The 23635-nt window shown below is 42.5% G+C and overlaps 1 protein-coding gene across 2 annotated transcripts in view; it reads right to left on the bottom strand.

Moving 5' to 3' along the window:
* The window catches only part of SCYL3 (SCY1 like pseudokinase 3), a 36062-nt gene that overhangs the window by 7475 nt on the left and 4952 nt on the right, over positions 1–23635 (bottom strand). For both annotated transcript variants that reach the window (XM_070746813.1, XM_070746814.1), the window contains exons 2-8: positions 22137–22343; positions 20347–20532; positions 10292–10405; positions 9345–9401; positions 6884–6986; positions 3097–3208; positions 2431–2508 (exon numbers count right to left, since the gene is read on the bottom strand). In XM_070746813.1, the coding sequence (XP_070602914.1) occupies positions 2431–2508; positions 3097–3208; positions 6884–6986; positions 9345–9401; positions 10292–10405; positions 20347–20532; positions 22137–22301 (815 nt within the window). In that variant the 5' untranslated portion in view covers positions 22302–22343. The remainder of the gene's footprint in view (positions 1–2430; positions 2509–3096; positions 3209–6883; positions 6987–9344; positions 9402–10291; positions 10406–20346; positions 20533–22136; positions 22344–23635) is intronic.

Here is a 23635-nt window from a genome sequence, read left to right as displayed (position 1 = left end):
CAAATCAGGTTTTAATAGTCCATGTAATTGGATACTGGATTTTCTTATTGATAAGCTCCAGTTTGTGCGAGCTGGAAGAAAATTTTCCAACTCCATGACCTTGATTACAGGTTACCCACAGGGTTTTGTCTTAAGTCCGCTACTGTTCATCTTGATGACTCAGGACTGCTGTGTCAAATCTGCTACAAATCATATTGTGAAGTATGCGGATGACACAGCAGTGGTAGGTCTTAGCTGGGATTATAATGAAGATGCATATAGGGAAAAGGTGAAGGTTCTGGTGGACTGGTGCAATAAAAGTAACCTGGTTCTAAAAATTAATAAAACAAAGGAGATCATTAAAGATTTTAGAAAGAGATGGCATGGTCATACTCCACTCAATATCAAGGATGCAGCTGTAGAGAGGGTCAACATTATTAAGTATCTGGGGGTGCAGATAACCAACATTCTGAATTGGTCTCTTTCCACATCATCCTTAGTGAAGCGTGCAAACCAACATCTACATTTCTTTCTCCTCCTGTCCTAGCCACTTTTTACAGAGACGCAACTAAGAAAGAATTTTTAACAAACTGCATCACTGTTTGGCTTGGTGGCTGCAGTGCCTCAGAGTGAAAGTCCATTCAGAGAGTGGTGAGGGACAGCCAAGAATATTATGAGAAGCTCGCTTCTTGTCATTCAGGATTCTGCTTATAAGTGCTATGTGTTTGGAGTTCAAAGCATTGTTAGATTCCCCCCACACCCACTTCATGGTTTGTTTCTGTTGCTCCCCTCTGGGCGGAAGTATTTCTAGCAGGGCTGTCAGATTCTGTTCCTTATGCTAGCCATCTGGTAAAATCACAAGATTTGTTTCTCTCGCCATGTACATGTATATATCCAAACTAGACTCTGTTGTTTCTCTGTGGGTATATGTATCATTTTGTATTTATTTATATATTTTGTCATGTTTATGTAGTCTATGTAATGTACATTATAATCTATACATGTACATTCAAACTGACAATAAAGTTTAAGAGCATGCATTTTTGACACTTGGAATATGATGCAATTTTCTATTTCATGTACATTCCGGAGAAAATGTTATTTCTGTGTAGCAGAACTGGATGACAGCTGGGAATATTCATGCAACCATTCTTTTTAAGATGTTCCTATATAAAGCCTTATGTGAGCCTTATTTCACTTAAAAATCAATTTAACAGTTTTAATATTTGAATTAACAGCATTAATATTTGATATAAACAGATAAACATTTGCATGGTAAAGCAACTTTGAAGACTAAATTTATCTTTCTTTCAAATAACAAGAAAGCAGAGCAATTTTTTTTCAGTGGAGAGCATTCCAAAGTATATAAATAAATATTGGGAAAATCCCTTTTACATATTATTTCCAAATAGGCCTGAGTGAATAATGGTGTCCCCAAATGGTTTCTGCCACAGATCTACTAAATCACAGGAAAAATATAAACCAAGCAATCTTAAAAACAGCAACAGTCCATGCTGTTCATTAATTTGTTGAAAGATTGAAACCAAGTACTTTGGAATTGGCAGATCTTTAATACTGGACCAGTTTGATCTTGAAAGAGCAATTTGGAGAAGTGGTTAAGGCATAAGGCTTGAAATTGGGTGACCCAGAGCGGTAGTCCAACCATAGGCATAAAGTCAGCTGGGTAACCTTAGACCAGTCACTCTTTCTTAGCCCTGAGAAGTAAACAATGACAAACCACTTCTGAAATTTTGCCAAGGAGACTGATTCGAAGGCATAAGAAAAATAAATCTCCATATAATGTTCTGGACACTCTTCATAATAAAAAAAAACAAATTGTATATCATTCTTTTGCAAATTATTTTTATATTTTAAAAAATGTCATTGATTTCAAATAACTTTAATGAAATTTTAAAACATATTTTCATTCATGTGCAAATGTTTATGAGAATGCAAATAAATAAATGCTAATTATTTTAAGTATATCAAGCAACGTCATAGGTCAGTAGGAGAATACATAATTCTAATATAAAAGGTTATAAGTTATGTTTTTTCACTAGAAAGATAAAGTACTGTAGAAAAGAATGACACATTATTAATTCAGACAAAAGTTCCTGATCTACCGGTATTTATCAGAATATAATATAGTAATGAACTATCGTCATAACTTGCTTTAGAACTACCAGTTTGAACTTTAAAAAAATAATTCTAGATTTCAGAGGATGACTTAACCACTTGCACAAAGGGGGGGGGGGAGAATTAGCTTCTTATAATTTGATGCTGCTACTCAATTTTCAGGAGATTGCCTGAACTATATATTGTAGCATCTTTCCCAGTTATTTTTATTTTCAGTTTATCAAGTTACTATAGTCAAACAAACAAAAACTTCATAAAATGCCATGGAATGTAATATACAAAAGTAAAAATTAAAAACCAGTCAACATTTCTTACTTGAAAAATTCTGTTTTTTCTTCCTCAGATTTCAGTGTTAAACTATTCAGAAAGCTTACCACTTCTAAGAAATCATTTCTGAAAAAGTTTAAAAAGCCATTATTGAGCAAATACATACAAACAGAACAGAATAATTCAACATCCACAAATAAAAACAACTCATTTGCAAATAGAAAGATGCAGTCGTGCTTCACAATAACATGATACCAAAACACAACCTTAAGAGATTTCTCCCAAGAACAATTCATATTAATTTTTCAGCCAAATCAACCTCAGGCTCTGGCACAAGTTAGTTATTAAAAAATAAAAACAAAAAACTAACAACATCACATCAGAAACTATGCTATAAGAACGGGGTGAGCGCAGTAAAAAAATATGTAGACAATAGTATTGATCATTGTTTTAACCAAAGCTTGTTTTGTCAATTAGTGCTGCTTACACTAATTGATCAAAGATTATGAAAAACATTGGGACTATTCAAATTATTGATCTTATATATCACCAAAATTGAAGCAATTGCAGTTGCAGTATTAGTTGCTAATGCCAAGAACAATAAAAATTAACTAAGAATATATAGCTCCTTTTACCCATGTTTAATTAGAAAACAAACCAGGTTCGGTAAAGTTCCCCTTTGCAAGTTAGTTTATATTTCAGTAACATACTTACCTAAAAAATTCATGAAACAGTAGGTTGGATAGTGGGGAACGGCATGTGAGATCTGGATTTAGCAAAGTGGAACCTAATGTATGCTGAAAGCTGGAAAATACATCCTCTGAAACTAGAACACAAAGTCTAATCAATTCTCTTGGAAACAAAGATAAAACAGTTCTGTCAAATCAAGAGAGTGTACTAAAAATGAAAATGATTTATTCTTTTGCACTTTAAGCAAACATGAACTCTCCAAAACAGCTTCTTTTTTCATATTAGTGGCTATAGAAGAAAATAAAATGAGCTAAATGAAGATACAATTACTGAAATGGCAACTACATATAACAGAAAATGGAATTGAAGAACAGGTTTTTCTTCTTGAAAATTTTAAGAAAATAAAACTTTAATAGATGCACAGCAGAGTTTATAAGTTTATTTGTTCCAATGTCAAAAGCACAAAATTATTCTGTTTGGGATCAACATTCCAAATTTTAAATTAAAGACAAAAACAACTACACTAAATTTTTTCAACCTTTAAACCAATTCTTGATCCAATCTATATTCAAACTACTGTTACCTTGATATACAATATAACAGAGTTTTGAAAAAACCCCTTCTAAGGATTCTAATACACAATCCCTGAAGTTAGTTATTCAGTGCTGGTCCTGTTCGGGTCGTATGTGACTCGAAGCCATGTTTGAGACCCTGTAAAAAAATTTCCCTGCATATCTGAAACTTGAAATTTCATGACTTTGTATCATTTGAGGGGTTCTTTCTTTGATAATTTTTTTTGGGAGGGGGGGGGGCTTAGTTTTTGCTGGGCAAAAAAAGGCACACTTGTTCTGTTTGGTTCATATACGACCCGGACCAAAAAAGGTTTAATTTAGGTACTTAAATTTGGTCTTTTTGAAAACTTTTTTCGCTGGGATACTAATTTGAACTTTTCTGAACACAATGAAAGTAAAATTGAGCTGAAAAAGTAATGCTTATTTGTTTATTTTGTTTGTAAACCCCCCCCCCCAGCGCTTTTGTGCTCAGGCTGCCAGTTCAAACTTTTGTTTTACCTTTTTGCATTGGTTCACTATAGTAAAATAGAAATGAACTGAAAAAAGTTATGCTTATTGGGGTTTTTTTTGCTCAGTATTTATTTATTTATTTATTATTTGGATTTGTATGCCGCCCCTCTCCGAAAACTCGGGGCGGCATATAGGACCCCCCCCACACACACACACGGCTGTATGCAATCATTTTCACTTTAATTTTTTTTTGGCCTGCCAGTTCCAACTTTTTTGAAAACTTTTTTTCACTGGGATACTAATTTGAACTTTTCTGAACATAATGATATGAAAATTGAACTTTAAAAAATAGATGCTTATTTGTTTATTTTGCTCATAAAAGTCCCCCCCCCTCTGCTATGTGCAATTATTTCAATTTATATATATTTCAGGCTCCAAAATCAAAATATTATTAAAACCTTTTGCATTGAATTACTAGGTTGAACATTTTTGAACATGATATGCAAATTGAACTGAAAAAAATAGATGCTTATTTGTTTATTTTACTCAGAAATAGCCCCCCACCCACCCACAGCTGTGTGCAATCAGTTTCACTTTACCTTTTTTTTTAGGCTTCAAATCTGAAATATTTTTAATACCCTAGGCATTGATTTACTAAATTGAACATTGCTGATCATCAGAAAAATATTCCCTAAGGTTTCTAATTGCTGCTTATATTTTTATTTCACTCAGAAAGCCCAAACTACATTTCGGCTATGTGGAATCATTGCCACTTTACTTTTTTTTTTAGCCTGCCAGTTCCAACTTTTTTGAAAGCATTTTTCACTGGGATACTAATTAGAACATTTCTGAACATAATGATATGAAAATTGAACTGAAAAAGTAGATGCTTATTTGTTTATTTTGCTCAGAAAGCCCCCCCCTCCCCCCCGGACAATGATTTGAAGCACTTTTTTCAGTTTATATATTTTTTAGGCTACAAATCTCAAAAACATTTTCCCCCTTTGGTATTGATATACTAAATTGAACATTACTGATCATAAGAAAAATAGAAATGAACTGGGGGAAAAAAGATGCTTATTTGTTTATTTTGCTCAGAAAATGGCCATCACCCCCCACCCCCGCCTTGCTGTGTGCCATTATTTTTACTTTCTATATAGATTTGGCTGAAAATATTTGGAATATCCTTTTGAAAAGGTACATGATAGCCAGACAACTAGCTTTATGAAAGAAATCCGTTTTACTAAAAACAAGTATGTAATTTTGAATTCACAGCATAATTTGTATATAAACTGAAAAAATTGAGCACATCTGGCGGGGGGCTTCTCTGAGCAAAATAAACAAATAAGCATCAATTTTTTTCAGTTCAATTTTCATTTCATTATGTTCAGAAATGTTCATTTTAGTATATCAATGCCAAAGTTATTGAAAATATTTTGAATTAGGGGACTAGAAAAATGTATAAAGTGAAATGCTTGAAAAAATGGGGGGCGGCCCTTTTATGAGCAAAATAAACAAATAAGCATCAATTTTTTCTGTTCAATTTTCATTTCATTATGTTCATAAATGTTCAAACTAGTAATCCAACACCAAATATAGCAAAATTGTATGCAGTTTGCAGGCTAAACTATCTATAAATTGAAAGCTTTTGCAAAAACGCTAGGGGTGGGCAAAATAAAAATATAAGCATTATTTTTTTCATCTCAATTTTACTTTCAGTGTGTTCAGAAAAGTTCAAATTAGTATCCCAGTGAAAAACGTTTTCAAAAAGACCAAATTTAAGTACCTAAATTAAATCTTTTTTGGTCCAGGTCGTATACGACCCGAACAGTACAAGTGTGACTTTTTACAAACAGAACAGCATTAAAAGGCAGCGTTTTACAACAACATTATATGAAGTACAGGATCTTGTAAAGAAACCCACTCTGTTTAATTACCTGCTGAAAAAAATATCTTGGCGCAACTTCTTCTATCATTATACACTTTAAATGATTAAAACCAGAACTTTCTTAGAGCAGGTGGGATGACTCAAATGGCCAGCTCAATACGGATGGTGGACATGGTTGGAGGAAGTGGACAAAGCCCACGCTGTGCAGGGTCTGCACAGATGACTCGGTGTAGCCAGGTGGGTTCAGACCAGTGGGTGGCTGGTGTGGCTGTGTGGATGTGACTGGGTGGATGCAGATGGGTGGGGACAGATGAGTCAATGCTAAACAGCTTACATTGGCCAAGTGGGCGCATACAAGTGGGCATAATCAGGTTGGCACAGATGACTCTGTGCAAATGATTTGGAATGGACAACTGGGCATAGCTGGGTGGGTGCACTGGGTGGGTGCGGCTGGTTCAGTGTGGAACAAGTTTTCCCCGCCAACTGGACATGGGTACAACTTGGCACTCCACCAGCTCCTCGTCTCTCCTTAAAGCAACCAAGCATGGAATTGGGTGCCATTATATCCCACTCCAGTGCTGCAACCTCAAATGGAAAGAAACTCATGAAGTCTCCTGGAGCCCCCACTAGACTCCAGTGGTGATTGATCCAACATCCCAAAAACAAGTTCCCCATTGTCCTTCTCCTAACAAAAGGAAGTTTTCAGTTCACCTGGATCTCAAGAGCTATCAGGTTTTATATATTCCCCCAAGAATACACCCCCGCCTGCAGGCTGGATCTTCTGTTTATTTGGAAGTTGCAGGGGGGTAAGCACTGTATATAAAATATTTTCATTTATCTATTCTGAATTGTGAATATATTTACATTTGAGACAATACATTCTATTTTCAAGATTTCTTACCTTCTTCATTTAAAAAAGTAAGCAGTTTTTCAACCATTACACCAAATGAGTAGGCGTCTCGGGAATGCCCATAGTCTTCATGAAGAAGCTGGAAGTCTGCAGACTGGGGAATAAAAATATTATATGGAAGACACTTACCATTTCTGAAACATTCCCTTTAAATATACTGCTCAAAAAAATAAAGGGAACACTCAAATAACACATCCTAGATCTGAATGAATGAAATATTCTCATTGAATACTTTGTTCTGTACAAAGTTGAATGTGTACACCAGCATGTGAAATTGATTATCAATCAGTGTTGCTTCCTAAGTGGACAATTTGATTTCGCTGGCAACGGAAGTCCGGAGGTGGGGTTTCAAGGACTTCGGTGTTTTTGTGATGCTGTGATTTCACTGAGGCTTCCCTTGCTGGGAAACCCCACCTCTGGACTTCCGTGTTTTTGCGATGCAGCAGGGGAATCCCAGCATCACAAAAACGGGCACTTTGCTGGCAACGGAAGTCCGGAGGTGGGGTTTCAAGGACTTCGGCGTTTTTGCGATGCTGTGATTTCGCTGAGGCTTCCCTCGCTGGGAAACCCCACCTCTGGACTTCCGCGTTTTTGCGATGCAGCAGGGGAATCCCAGCATCACAAAAATGGGCACTTTGCTGGCAACGGAAGTCCGGAGGTGGGGTTTCAAGGACTTAGGTGTTTTTGCGATGCTGTGATTTCGCTGAGGCTTCCCTCGCTGGGAAACCCCACCTCCGGACTTCCGTTGCCAGCGAAGCGCCCATTTTTGCGATCTGGGATTCCCCTGCTGCATCGCAAAAACACGGAAGTCCAGAGGTGATGCTGGGATAAATATTAGTTTATGATAAAAGGCTTGTTTTTGTTCTATCTTAAATTTCTCCACATTCTCCTCCTTATATTCTCCTCCTTAACTCTGGTTCAATAGCTTATCTCAATTGCTGCAATCCTTGCTTAACATTAATCTTTGTTTTTATTGAGCAGACTACAGATTATCTCATTAAATAATGACATAATAAAATAGGAGGAGGAAGGTAGATACAGTATATTTGCCACCTTGTGTAACTGTATTTGTAAAAATAATAAAGAAGGGGTAGAAATGAATAGAAGATAGATGACAGACAGACACACACACACACACACACACAATGACTTAAAATAGTGGGACTTTTGCTTTTTTTTTTCAATTTGTTAGCATTTTGCTATTTTTATTGACCAACTCGTAGACATTCCAGAATATGTTTTTTGTTGTTGCTCTTAGCATCTTTCATCAACCTCAGCCTATTTTGAGCATTTGTATTATGACACCAACAATACAACAAAGATCCTACTTGAATTTATGAAATCTAATATCATTTATATAATGGTTATAACTGATGTAAAATCATATATTTTGTATCATGTGTTTAAATGAAGTAAAAAATTTCAAATACATTATATAATTTGCATGACATCACTACGATGATGTATTTTACAATTGAATAGGTAGCAGGAAGTAAATGATAGATACCCATTAATTCACCATTAAATCAAAGTTTTAGTGTACCTATATAATCCAGGAAAAAATATTCTGATTCACACATATATTATGGGTATCAGAGTGGGTTCCACTTTCTTTTGCCACTGATTTGCATCATGATGTTTCATATGCGTGCAAGTGAAACAGGCACATGCACATTCCCTTGTGCAATTTTGCTTCCATGCATGCTCAATAGCTATAATCAGCCGGAAACACAGCTGATCAGCTGTACTTCAGGTGAAGGAAGGAAGTATAAACCCGGGGGTGGGCATGAGGGGCCTTTTTCAAGCAGCACTAGAGGGAAAAAATTCCAAACAGTAAAAAATTCAGAAAAATTTCCAAAAAGAAGATGGTGGCACCCACGAAGTGGCACCGACTGGACCAGATTCATGATACCATCATGACATCACCAGCGGGTTACTACCAGGTCAGGTGATCTGGTCCAAACCAGGAGGAATCCACCCCTGATTTTTAAAAGTATATCAAGCAACTTAGTATAAAAGTATAAAAATTATGTCTGGATGAATTTTTGCCTCAGTTTTTAAATGAAAGTCTTCCAAACTTCAGAAGGTGTCACATATTAAATTTGCTTTTAAAAATCATATTGAACTTCTGGATCTGATAAATTTGAAATTCAAAGTAAATATATTTAAGGAGGGAACTTCAGAATTATCATTTTTAAGAATGTAACTCTTATGTCAGTTTTATCAATTTTCCTTACAGATGGGTCCAACACTGAATAATACCATTTCATCTTGCTATCTTTAAAAGATATGAAGTATCTTTTATAATATTCATGCAACAGATAATGAAGAGTTACTGTTTAGTTACTATACATGAACAATTAAATGAAACATTAACAAAAACTATTTTCTGAAGTTATCTTTTAGATTGGTCTCAGCAAAGTTCTTCTGCATAAACAATGATGACACCTACCTGTTCTTCAGGTGGTATCCCTGAATCCTCTCGTATTGATTGGATACTACGCAGAAACTACAATGGGTGAAACAATGGAGAGCTATATTAATGCAGAGGAACTTCTGTCAAAACAAGAAGCTACAGAAGCCTGTATTTATTATCTTTGTCCTTTCCTTACCACACATCTGTATATTTATTCAAATATCAACAGCATTTCTCTATCCCTCTACTCTTGATACGTTATCTGACATTCCAAAATCCCAATGAATCATTTTAAGCTATGTTTCATATAGCCCAAAAATTCTGTAATAAGATTGTGAAATATTTTCTAATGGCTTCATCCATAGAGCAAAATCACTGTCTCCAAAAGATGGTGTGCAATTTGTCTGAAAGGAACAGGAAGTGCAATTTATCTATACTGGACAATATGAAATATTGATAACTACTGAAAGTTAATAGTAGCTTCAGTCCATCTCGGTTGACTTTACACTTTGCAAATACAGAAGTCAGGTATCATTTTTACAACCTTAATAATAATTTCACTTTTCTCATTTTGTCAAAGCTGGAAACCAAATCCTCACATGTCACAGCAATTATAACAAAATAGTGAATCCTAATTAAAAATTATTTTATATCAAGGGATCATATTTTTTCATCTTTAGCAAAGTAGTGTCTTCATTAGACTATATATATTTATGTCATTGCAAGATTACAACAATATCCCTAAATAATTGTTCACTGAACCTTATCATTTAGTTTCGTGTCTTCGTGTTCAGTGCTATAAGTTTGGGGTCTCTGCTTACAGTTTTGATAAAAGAAAAAAGGCAACATGCCTGGCTTGTAATACATGCTGGAATCTAAAATATCCAAATTATTCAAAGAGTGGAATGCAATGGTGAAGACCATTCAAGGAACAGAAAGTAGTCCCCTTGTGTGTGAAAACAGAATAGAATGCTTGATTCTACCTCTGCTGTTGCTTCATTCTGCTTGCAGACAGTTTCCATGCCTCCCAATTTCCAGTGTCCATCCTCACTCACAAATACAGAGGATAAGCAGATATTGTTGTGGGTTAGATTTCCCTAATAGGTGTTTTTAAAAGATAAAAAATACATATAAAACTGGGAATAGCTAAATATAAAACTCTTGTTAGCAGTAATTAGATATCCTGAGACAACAAAGGACAGCAGTCAAAACCACAGAGGAACTTTATATCCCACCTGAGAATTAGAAAGAATGATGTGTTATGTGAGGCCAAGTTTATACTAATTTGTAATGTTTATTACTGATACACATCTGGGCCAAAAAAAACAAAGGGCAATCTCCTTGGTATCTGCAATTTAACTAAACCAGAAAAGAAATGCAACCACCTCCATCAGCACGCCTTTATGTCAAGTCCATTATCCCTATTTAAAATGCCCACTTTGATATCCCCCTCTTATATAAACGCTACCCTAAATTCTTGTTCACCTGTCTCCCAACCTCTAGCTTAGGTAAACATTACCCTGCCCTGCAACCTGTAACCATTGTGGCCAGGATTTAATCCTGGATGAGGAGGCCGACCTGGCTTGTATAACTGAAACCTGGCTGGGCCCAGAGGGAGGAGTTCCTCTCTCTGAAATTTGCCCAGCCGGGTTTCAGATATGACATCAGCCTCGACCCCAGGGAAGGGGGGGAGGAGTGGCTATTATAGCCAGGGAGAGCCTTGGCCTACGTAGATTCATTGCTCCAGAGATTGTGGGTTGCGAGTCCCTCCTTGTGAAGCTGGACTTAGGGGTTCAGGTGGGCCTGTTTCTCACGTACCTGCCTCCCAGCTGCGTGTCACAGGCCCTGCCTGTGCTACTCGAGAAGGTAGCCGGGTTGGCGGTGGAGTTCCCTAGACTTATTGTCTTGGGGGACTTCAACCTGCCGTCACTCGGCGAAGCCTCTGGACTGGCACAGGAGTTCATGGCCACCATGACAGCCATGGACCTAACTCAAGTAGTACAGGGTCCGACTCACGAGGGGGGACACGCACCCGACATGGTATTCCTCTCTGAGCAATTGAATAATGGTCTGAGACTAAGGGGCTTAGAAGTGTTGCCTTTGTCATGGTCGGACCATTTCCTACTGCGGCTTAACTTCCTGGCTCCAATCCTCCCCCGCAAGGAGGCGGAACCAATTAGATTGTTCCCAGGCGCCTGATGGATCCAGAAGGTTTTCAGAAGGTGCTTGGGGTTATTCCAGATACACTCGTCCACAACTCGGCAGAGTCTCTGGCTGAGGCCTGGAACAAGGCTGTAGCGGAGGCTCTTGACCGAATTGCGCCGTTGCGACCTCTCCGTGGCGCTAGACCCCGTAGAGCCCCATGGTTCAATGAGGAGCTCCGGGAGTTGAAACGCCAGAAGAGACGTCTAGAGAAGCGATGGAGGAAGAGTAAGTCTGAATCCGATCGAACACTTGTAAGAGCTCACATTAAGACTTACAAAGTGGCGCTCAAGGCGGCAAGATGCGCGTATCATGCCGCCTTGATTGCATCAGCGGAATCCCGCCCGGCCGCTCTGTTTAGGGTGACCCGCTCCCTTCTTAACCAGGGGGGAGCTGGGGAGCCCTTACAGAGTAGTGCCGAGGATTTTAACACGTTTTTCGCTGATAAAATCGCTCAGATCCGGGCGGACCTCGACTCCAATTGGGAAACAGAGTCGACTGATAACGATTCAGTCGAGGTGACTGGGGCCCGTACTTGTCCACCTGTCTGGGAAGAGTTTGATCTGGTGACACCTGATGAAGTGGACAAGGCCATTGGAGCTGTGAGTTCCGCCACCTGTTTGCTGGATCCGTGTCCCTCCTGGGGTGGTTTCGGCCAGCAGGGAGGTGACACGGAGCTGGGTCCAGGAGATTGTCAACGCTTCTCTGGGGAGGGGGTCCTTTCCGGATCCCTACAAGGAAGCACTTGTGTGCCCCCTCCTCAAGAAGCCTTCCCTTGACCCAGCCATTCTTAACAACTACCGTTCAGTCTCCAACCTTCCCTTTATGGGGAAGGTTGTTGAGAAGGTGGTGGCGCTCCAACTCCAGCGGTCCTTGGAGGAAGCCGATTATCTAGGTCCTCAGCAGTCAGGATTCAGGCCCGGCTACAGCACGGAAACTGCTTTGGTCACTCTGATGGATGATCTCTGGCAGGCCCAGGACAGGGGCTTGTCCTCTGTCCTGGTGCTCCTTGACCTCTCAGTGGCTTTCGATACCATCGACCATGGTATCCTTCTGCGCCGGCTGGGGGGGTTGGGGGTGGGAGGCACTGTTCTTCAGTGGTTCTCCTCCTACCTCTCTGGTCGGTCGCAGTCGGTGTTAGTGGGGGGTCAGAGGTCGTCCTCTAGGTTGCTCCCTTGTGGGGTGCCTCAGGGGTCAGTCCTCTCCCCCCTGCTATTTAATATCTACATGAAACCGCTGGGTGAGATCATCCAAGGGCATGGGGTGAGGTATCATCAATATGCAGATGATACCCAGCTTTACATCTCCACCCCTTGTCCAGTCAGTGAAGCAGTGGAAATGATGTGCCGGTGCCTGGAGGCTGTTGGGGCCTGGATGGGTGTCAACAGACTCAAACTCAACCCTGATAAGACGGAGTGGCTGTGGGTTTTGCCTCCCAAGGACAATTCCATCTGTCCATCCATTACCATGGGGGGGGGGGGAACTATTAACCCCTTCAGAGAGGGTCCGCAACTTGGGCGTCCTCCTCGATCTACAGCTCACATTAGAGAAGAACCGTTGTACATACCTGAACGGTCTTCTCGATGCACTGGAAGGAGAGTCCAACATGGGTAATTCACCAATCTTATTGGTAGAGACTGAGTTAATTTAAATATTTAAATATGAGGTAGTCACCGCCCCTCCGCAGCCCCCAATACCTCAGTTTTAAAAACGAAGCCAGTTTAAGGATAACCTGTTTATTGAACAATAACCATATAACCTCATAACTGTGTAACTTGAATCCCCAAACTCCAGCGACCTGGCGAAACAACCATGCCGGGTGGGTTTGGACTCTCCTTCCAGTGCATCGAGAAGACCGTTCAGGTATGTACAACGGTTCTTCTCCACTGCATCTGGAAGGAGAGTCCAACATGGGATATGCCAAAGATTACTGCCCATGGGAGGGAAAAGGCTGAGCTACGGTCGCAGGAGTTGAACACACTTGCTGCAAAACCCGTCTCCCAAACGAAGCTTCCGCTGAAGCCACTGAGTCCAGTTTGTAATGGCGTATAAAGGTGGTAGGAGACGCCCACGTAGTCGCCCTGCAAATGTCCTCTATGGACGCCTGAGTCCTCCAAGCCACTGAAGTGGCTGCACTTCTAGTGGAATGCGCTGTTACCCCGGTTGGTGGTACTTGAGACCGGGCTTTGTAAGCCTCCTCAATACAGTCTTTCAGCCAGCGACTGATGGATTTAGCTGACACTGCCAGACCCATTGATCGCTGACCAAAGGACACAAACAGTCGCTCAGATTTCCTGAAATGTCCAGTCCGTCTGATGTAGATTTTCAAGGCCCTCCGAACATCTACCTTGTGCCATCTCAGCTCGAGAGGGTGCTGTCCATGTGTGCAAAAGTCTGGCAACACTAACTCTTGAGCCCTATGAAACCCAGAGTTGACCTTGGGGATAAATGTAGGGTCTAACCTCAAAACTACCCGATCAGGGTGGAATACACATAAATCTGCACGCGTAGACAGGGCCGACAGCTCCGACACTCTGCGTGCCGACGTAATTGCCACTAAAAAGGCAGTCTTTAAGGAGAGCAATCGTACTGGAATAGTTCTCATCGGCTCGAAAGGAGGGGCTGTCAACGCCTTGAGTACCAGGGAAAGGTCCCACGTCGGGAATCTGTGTACTGGAGGCGCATGGGTGTTAATCGCGCCCTTAATAAAATCCCTAATCCAAGGATCTTGTGCGAGGGAGCGAGCATGGGGTACCCGGATGATGGTTGCCAGAGCAGCTAAATGCCTTTTCAAGGTATTCGGGGCTAACCCTTTCTCTATCCCTGACTGTAGGAATCGTAAGATTGACACAACCGAAGCCTCCCCCGGATTAAGGTGGTGATCCAAACAAAACTTACAGAAGGCCGCCCAAGTGGCCTGGTAAAGTCTTACCGTTGAAGGGCGACGTGCTGCCTGAATGGTGGATATAACCTCGTCTGGCAAGGCTTGCTGTCTCAGACCCGCCCTTTCAAGTGCCAGGCGGTCAGTTTGAACCACTGAGGGTCCGGATGGCAAACTGACCCCTGAACCAACACTACTTCGGAGTCTGGAATCCTCCACGGGGGAGACACCGACAGGGCTACTAGGTCTGCAAACCAAGGCCGTCTCGGCCAATAGGGAGCCACCAAGATAATTTCCACCCCCTCCCGAATTGTCTTGTCTAATATCCTTTGAATAAGACACGTGGGGGGAAAGGCATACAGTAACCCCTGGGGCCATGGTGACCATAGGGCGTTGACCCCTTCCGCCCCTGGCGTCGGAAACCGGGAGAAAAACCTCTGTAATTGGGTGTTTGCTGGGGTTGCGAAGAGGTCCACCAGTGGAAGACCAAATCGTAGCACTATCTGCTTGAAGAGTGCAGGGTCCAGCTGCCACTCCGAAGGATCCAGAGTGGACCTGCTCAGCCAGTCCGCCTGCACATTGCTGGTCCCGGCAATATGCTCCGCCGTCAGAGAGGCCAGATGAGATTCGGCCCAATCGAAGAGGTCCGTGGCTTGAGCCATGAGGCGATGAGATCTGGTACCTCCTTGATGGTTCAGGTGGGCTTTTGTGGCCACGTTGTCCGTCAGAACCAGGACATGCCTGTCCTGAACCCAGGGAGCGAAGGCCTGAAGGGCTAAGAAAACCGCTCTGAGTTCGAGAACGTTGATATTGACCTGGGTTAAGTCCTCCTGAGACCACAGGCCCTGAGCTATATGAGGCCCCATATGAGCGCCCCAGCCCGACAAGCTCGCGTCTGTTGTGATGATCACACGCTCGTGGCTGTGAAGAGGAGAACCCTGGATCAAAGCTGGGGACAACCACCATGCCAGCGACTGCTTGACTGAAGCTGGGAGTCGCACCTTTCGGTGGGAGTGACTCACCTTGTCCCTCTGGGCCGGAAGGAGAAACCATTGGAGGCCCCTCATATGATGGCGAGCCCAAGGCACAATCCCTATGGCTGAGACCATAGTCCCTAGTACCTTGGACAATGTCGCCAACGGTATTTGCCTTTGTCGACGAAGGCTGGTTACCAATCTCCGTATATTGAGGACCCTCTCTGGTGTTAGCGAGACCGTGTCCTCTGCGGTGTCTATGATGGAGCCGAGGTGTTGGATTGATGTGGTGGGATGAAGATGGCTCTTCTCCACGTTGACCGTGTACCCGTGCCTCTCCAGAGTTTCCCGTGTGAGCGCCAGATGGTGTTGCGCTTGGACCATAGACTTGGACATAACGATTATGTCGTCCAAGTATGCCATAACTCTTATGGACTGGGCCCTTAGATGTGCTGTCAGAATGTCCATCAGCTTCGTAAATGTACGGGGAGCCGAAGATAGGCCGAACGGCATGGCACGGTACTGGTAGTGGACCCCGTTGAGACAAAACCTGAGGTACCGACGATGAGCTGGCCAAACCGGAACATGCAGGTAAGCCTCTTTGAGGTCGATAGAGGTGAGAAAATCGTTGTGCCGAACAGAGGCCAAAATCGACTGCAGGGAGTGCATGCGAAATCTGCGATACCGAATGAAGGTATTCAGGAGCTTTAGGTTTAATATCATCCTGAACCCCCCCCCGAAGACTTCGGCACTAGGAACACAACGGAATAAAATCCCGTGCCCTTGGCATGTTCGGGCACCTTCTCTATTGCTTGTATGTTGAGAAGGTGTGTTATCTCCAGTTGAAGATGACGCCTTTTGAGTGGGTCTCGCGTTAGCGGACAGGTGACAAACCGGTTTGGCGGGGGCTGCAAGAACTCCAGGCGCAGTCCTCTTGATATTGTGGCCCTTGCCCATTTGTCGGTGGAGGTAATCCTCCAGGAGGCACTGAAGCGTTGAAGTTTGCCTCCTATGGGCTGTAAGGGAGCCAAGTCATTTTGTGCGCCTGAAGCCACGTTGGTTCCCTCTAAAAGGACGCCTTGACTGCTGGTATCCTCTGGGCCTATCCTGAAAGGCCGCTCGGTCCCCTCTAAAGGTGGGTTGGCCATACTGATTTTGGGGGTATGACCTATTATTCTGACTAGCCGAGGAAGAGGAATCCCAACGAAAGGGCTGACGGCGAGCGTAAGGATTGGGTCTACGCTCCTGGCGCCGGTATGCTCTGGGGAGGGTCTTACGTTTGTCCTTATCCTCAATGAGGACAGGGTCCAAAGCCTCTCCAAAGAGCTTCTCCCCTTGGTATGGAGATGATGCCAGGTTCCACTTGGACTTCAGGTCCGCTGGCCAGCTCCTCAGCCAAAGGAGGCGTCTGGATGCAAGTGACGCCGCCATCCCTCTGGCCGAAAACTTTGCGGCATGGAGAGTTGCATCCGCTGAAAACTGCGCAGCTGCCAATAATTTACTGAGGTCCTGACGTAAGCGACCTTCTTCTGGAGCTAGGCGGGCTTGCACCTCCTGCAACCACATTATGGAGGCCCTATTGAAAAATGAAGCTGCGGTCGCCGCCCTAAATGCCCAGCTTGCCATTTGATGGGATTTTCTTAGTAAAATTTCCGCCTTTCTATCCTCTGGTTTCAAGCTATCGCCCATCTCAGATGGTACCAAGGCCTTAGATATCAAAGTCATTACCGGCTGGTCTATGGGCGGAAATTCTAGCAGCTTTTCCATGTCATCATCTAAAGTATAAAACTTCCTTTCGATGACCGAAGGGCCTTGAGCTGCTGCAGGCTGCTGCCATGGGCGCTTGATGCTTTGCCTGAATATGTCCGAGGATGGCACATGATCAGTCTCGGGTTGGGGCTCCTTGAATAATACTGCCGAAGGCTTAGGGTCATCTGAGGCCTCAGTAGCCTTGGTTGGACCCGGTAAATCTGCCACCTGCTTAGCTTTATGCAGCAGAATCTTGAAAAGGGGAGCCTTAAAGAGTCCAGCTGTCACCGGAGGATCAGGAGTTGTCTCATCATCCGAAAAGTCGTATTCTCTTTCGGCATCCTCTAGGGGTGACGGCTCCTCCATCCAGGACCCCATACCCGAGGGGGGCGGTGCAGCCCATAGGTTCCTGGGCTGTGCTGGCTGGGGGTGTTGGATATTCTGTTGCACCCCAGCTGCCATCCCTTGTGAGTAAACATCAGAAATGAGTCCCTGTAAGGCAGGGGACATCTGCTGCCAGGTATCTGGTTGCACACGCAGCCCAGCCGCAGTGGGCGTAAAGGTGGCAGAAGGGGCACTCTTCAATGAGTGGCTGGCAGACCCTGGCCTTGGTAGCTGAAGGCCAGATGGAGGAACAGCCTGAGGCATAAATGGGTGCTGCCTCTCTGGAGACCAATCTCTCTCTGATAATGTCTCTGAGGGTCTCAAAACAGATAAGGCTGGTGGATCCCTGGCCTGCAATAAGGGAGAGACGGTTCTTGGAGCTAAGAGGGCTGCCTCCAGTTTCTGCTCCAACGCTTTAATGCGCCTCTCTGCCTCCTTGATTGAAGAAGAGGCTGTGGCCTTAGATTTTTCTTTGGACTTCCCCTTGCCTTTATCCTGAGGCAATACAATGGGGGAAGATGCTTTCTCTAAGGTTTTATCCTCCATTACTCACGGTTAACAGTTGTTCTATTATTAACAGAAGCTGCAGCACGCTGACAGATATAGCTGTCACTGAGCAAATGCACTCAAAATGGCGTTTTGGCACTTCAGAGCCTACGCCTGTGTTTGACAGGTTGGTCGCGCCCATTGATTGGGCGGAGAGCAACCTTATACCCGCCTAAACAGGGCGGGCGCGGGCATCCGTTGCCTCAAAATGGCGTTCCCGCTCTTTTTTGCCGCCCTCGCCAACACAGGGAGCTTCCAGCAATTGATGCCCCCCCCCACACAATTCGCTTTTTTGAGCCAGCCGATCCAAGCGGCTTCCCGGCTCTGTAAACGGCTTTTCGGCTTCGGCGGCAACGGCGGCGTCAATCAAAAGCCGCCGAACAGCTGAGAGGCGCTGGCCCGGCGCCAAATCAAGCCGCCTTCATTCTCCGCGGCAATCCTGCAGTTCTTCATTGAAATTCTGCAGTCCAAGCTTCCCAGTGAGGGGGGCGGACCCCCTCACCTTCAGCTGACAGCCGGGTATGACCACTGAGGTCGGGGACCCTAGGCTGAGGTGCTCCTCGTTAGGCATGGTACCCACGGAGGGAAGGGAAGCTCGAGGAGATTAACGGTGGGGGTTATTCTGCCCGCGGAGGGCAGAGACCCCTTAATTTCCCTTTCAAGATTCACTGCACCTGCAATTAGAAAGGGGAGAAAAAACAGAAATAAAATAATTAATTATTAATATTATTATTATTATTATTATTATTATTATTTTTATTATTATTATTATTATTATTATTATTATTATTATTATTATTACTATTAATGCTTCCTCAGAGAAGCAAACTCAACAGTCTCTACACTAAGACTGAGTTTTTAAAACTGAGGTATTGGGGGCTGCTGAGGGGCGGTGACTACCTCATATTTAAATATTTAAATTAACTCAGTCTCTACCAATAAGATTGGTGAATTACCCATGTTGGACTCTCCTTCCAGATGCAGTGGAGAAACATCTTTCAACTGTGGCAAGGGGGGCATTTGCCCAGGTTCGCCTGGTGCACCAGTTGCGGCCCTATTTGGATCGGGAGTCACTGCTCACAGTGACTCATGCCCTCATCACCTCGAGGATCGACTACTGTAATGCTCTCTACATGGGGCTACCTTTGAAAAGTGTTCGGAAACTTCAGATCGTGCAGAATGCAGCTGCGAGAGCAATCATGGGCTTTCCCAAACATGCCCATGTCACAACAACACTCCGCAGTCTGCATTGGTTGCCGATCAGTTTCCGGTCACAATTCAAAGTGTTGGTTATGACCTATAAAGCCCTTCATGGCATCGGACCAGGTTATCTCCGGGACCGCCTTCTGCCACACGAATCCCAGCGACCAATTAGGTCCCACAGAGTTGGCGTCCTCCGGGTCCCGTCAACTAAACAATGTCGTTTGGCGGGACCCAGGGGGAGAGCCTTCTCTGTGGCGGCCCCGGCCTTCTGGAACCAACTCCCCCCAGAGATTAGAATAGCTCCCACTCTTCTTGCCTTTCGCAAGCTTCTTAAAACCCACCTGTGTTGTCAGGCTTGGGAGAATTAAGATATTCTTTCCCCCTCGGCTTCCACAATTTATGTATGGTACGTTGTATGTATGATTGGTTTTTAAAATAAGGGCTTTTAGTTTTTAAGTATTGGATTGTCGCACTTTTTTTTTATTACTGTTGTTAGCCGCCCCGAGTCTGCGGAGAGGGGCGGCATACAAATCGTATAAAATGAAATGAAATGAAATGAATTGTCAAAGCAATAGTGAAGATGCTTAATTGTAATAATGCTGATTTCCAGCAACCTAAAATCGCTTTTTAATTGAAATAGAATGCTTGACAATAAGATGGCTCCCTTTCCTGCACTACTATAGCTATTTATTCTTGCAAAGTTGAAATATAATGAAAATATGATAGTGGCAATTAATTGTGTATTATTTGGATAAGATTGAAAGCATTTTTCTCATTCTGGAAGTTATGACAGCTTAGGGAGTAGAACAGTATTTGAGTATCATTTTCGAACTTTCTATTGGTTAGCTTGGGAGATAAATAATTGGCTCATGAGTTTTCTTACAAAATGATATCTCTGCTTTGGGCACATGCCCAAAATCAGGCCTATGAAAAACATATTTTTAGGTGACACAAAATTATGTTAAAAAACAAGAAAACTGAAGCATTAAAAATAAACGTGACATTTGATACATACAATAAATATAGTGTAATTGAAGGAACAGACCAATAAAGACTCTCTCTTTATTATGATTGAAAAGTGCTTAACTGCCACACTTACTCTATCGTGAAGAAACACAAGAGCCTGTAAAACATCATAGATTCCAGCACATATCTCTGAAGAAGAGAGAGATTCCAGAACCTTTTCCAGTGGTTGCACATGCTCTGTAACCAGGTGAATTCCATCTACTTCCACAGTACATGAAAGGAAGCGCAGAAGGCAAGGGTGGCGTAAAGTTTTCAAGTGCTTTCAAAATGCAAACAAAACAACCACTCAGTATGACATACATATTATCATATGCAGACCCTTCATATCCCATAGTGAAAAGGGAATGAAGACAAATATTACGAACTTGTCTATGGCATGATTTCCATATGGTTGCTTAGCCATATTGAAATCTATATTTGTTTCAAATTCAGCCTCATACATAAAATGAAACAGAAAATCCTGGCACTCCCTGAGAATAATTTTAAATAACATCAAATAGGTGATGTACATGCAGGCTATCTACATTTTTCAATAAGTCTGTAATGTTTTTGAAGGACAACTCACAATCAATTTATATGGATGTTTCAGTTTCTAGTGGCAAATACTCTATACCAGTGATTTTCAACCTTTTTTGAGCCGCGGCACATTTTTAACATTTACGAAACCCTGGGGCACATTGAGGGGGGGGGGGTAAAAAAAGTTTGGACAAAACAATTCTCTCTCTCTCTTCCTCCCCTTCACTCTATTTCTTTCTCCCTCCCTCTTTCTCTCCCTTCCTCTTTCTTTCTCTCTCCATCCCTCTTTCATTCTCTTCCTTCCTTCCTCTCTTTTTTGCTCTCTTTCTCTCTCCCTCCCTCCCTCTCTTTCTCTCTCTCTCTTGCTTTCTTTCTCTCTCTTGTTCTCTGTCTCTCTCTCTCTTTAGCTCTCTTTCTTTCTTTCTCTCTCTCTCTTGCTTTCTTTCTCTCTTGCTTTCTTTCTCTCTTGCTTTCTCTCTCTTGCTTGCTTTCTCTCTGAGCTTCGAGGCACACCTGACCATGTCTCGTGGCACACTAGTGTGCCACGGCACGCTGGTTGAAAAACACTGCTCTATACAATATGGAAAATGTCTGCAAGCATCACTCACTATGATCCAAATAATATGAATTTAGACACAAAATCAAAATCTTTAGGATTCCCCAAAGAACAATTTTGACATTTACTTTTTGCAACTTGTCATAGCCTTTATTTGATATATATAATAATTTTGGGTCATTTTTCTTAAAAGTAATTCCATATGCTTATCCCATATACTTAAACAAAGCTAAGAATACGTACTTAAAACTTTCCCTATATTAAAGAACATATTACAAGAACTAACGCCCTGTCGGGTGGGGAGCAACGGCGCTGGCTCTGCACGGGCTTGGAAAAGGCTGCGCTGTCTTTGAAATTTCCGTGCGCCACAGCGCGCTGCGCAGGTTAGATGGAATATTGCTTGAGCTGGTGATGAGATATGAAACACTGACCTACAGATCTACAGTCAGCTTCTTGCTAATTTCTTGTGAAAATATACTCAGGTTTTTGTAAAACAGGGATTATATTTTAACGTTTCTTCTACAAACCCAACAACTATATTCAATAAATTATAACAGAGCAACAATGATCAAGCATGTTATATGAATCCAACCATAATCCTGTCAGAATAATACACTATGGGACTATGTGTACCATGTTACACATCAGTAATCACTAGGAATTAAGCTAAACTTTACCTCATTTCAAAGGCCATGTATCTTTTCTCCATAGATTTTCCTTGAAATTTCCACTAAAAAGTAATCGCTGAAATTTCTATGCAAATAATAATAATATACTAAATATTTAAATACCTTGGTAGCTCTGTTAACATTGTCTTCATTCTCTCTGTTGTAAACAAACACTGAAGCAAGTTTGTCATGCTGCAATATTGCTGAATAAATATTGACTCCAGAAGGTAGTGTAAATGAAGGTTCATCAACTGCATCACGCTTTAAAGCACTGTTCTCTGATCCCATTACCTAACTCAAGGTGTCTTGGAATATATTTTATAGTAGAAGCTTTAAAGAGAAATGATTTTAGACAAGTTGGTCCAATTAGTGTAAAATTCCTTACATTCAACAGCATTCAGAACAAATTGTGATTATGTCATAATGCAAATTTTATTTTTACACACTTAGTGTGAATCATTTGTCTAATCCAAAAACCTATGTGTTAGTATTTACATGATGCACATGTTGTTTGATATCCCCATTCACCACGCTTTCCTTCTCTATAGAAAGCAGGGGGAACCATAAGAAAAACAGATGTGAGATTAAAACTGAAAATATAAACCAATTAGCTACAGAATAACACATATTAATCAGAGTAGGTCTTCCAAGTTGATATACCTATGACTATACTGAAGAAACATTAAGAAAAATGTTTAAATATCTACCAATATTTTGAATATAAACTTTTCAATTTTTAAGTATATGTGCATATCTTATAGTAAACATGACACTGTTACAATTTAACAAAAACCACTGAAAATATATTGTACCAGAAATTGTCTTTTTGCCAATTCTGGAAACAAAGAAATAATCTTGTAAAAAATATGAAACACAGTAATACCTCGTCTTACGAACTTAATTGGTTCGAGGACGAGGTTCGTAAGGTGAAAAGTTCGTAAGATGAAACAATGTTTCCCATAGGAATCAATGGAAAAGCCAATAATGCCTGCAAACCGATTAGGAAAATCCAAAACATTAAGGCCGACATCTCCCTGCGACTGCCTGCGGCCGCTGCGGCCACCACCCCCCGCTCCCATCGCCAGTGCTCTCCCGCCGGCAGACAAAGCTGAGGTGAACGGAGTGGGGGGGGGGACAGCGAGAGGTGGCAAGAGGTGGCAGTCCCAATGAAGCAAGGCGAAAAGAGCCTCTCTTGATCTCCATGGGTTCCTCCCGTTTTTTCCCACCCTGTCCTGCACCTTTCTCCCCTCTTGATCTCCATGGGTTCCTCCCATTTTTTCCTACCCTGTCCTGTACCTTTCTCCCCTCTTGATCTCTATGGGTCCCTCCTGTTTTTTCCCACCCTGTCCTGCACCTTTCTCCCCTCTTGATCTCCATGGGTTCCTCCCATTTTTTCCCACCCTGTCCTGCACCTTTCTCCCCTCTTGATCTCCATGGGTTCCTCCCATTTTTTCCCACCCTGTCCTGCACCTTTCTCCCCTCTTGATCTCCATGGGTCCCTCCCGTTTTTTCCCACCCTGTCCTGCACCTTTCTCCCCTCTTGATCTCCATGGGTTCCTCCCATTTTTTCCTACCCTGTCCTGTACCTTTCTCCCCTCTTGATCTCTATGGGTCCCTCCTGT

The sequence above is a fragment of the Erythrolamprus reginae genome, chromosome 3, assembly GCF_031021105.1.
Source record: "Erythrolamprus reginae isolate rEryReg1 chromosome 3, rEryReg1.hap1, whole genome shotgun sequence".
In the NCBI taxonomy this organism is placed as follows: Eukaryota; Metazoa; Chordata; class Lepidosauria; order Squamata; family Dipsadidae; genus Erythrolamprus; species Erythrolamprus reginae.
This window is presented reverse-complemented; position numbering and strand designations above follow the sequence as displayed.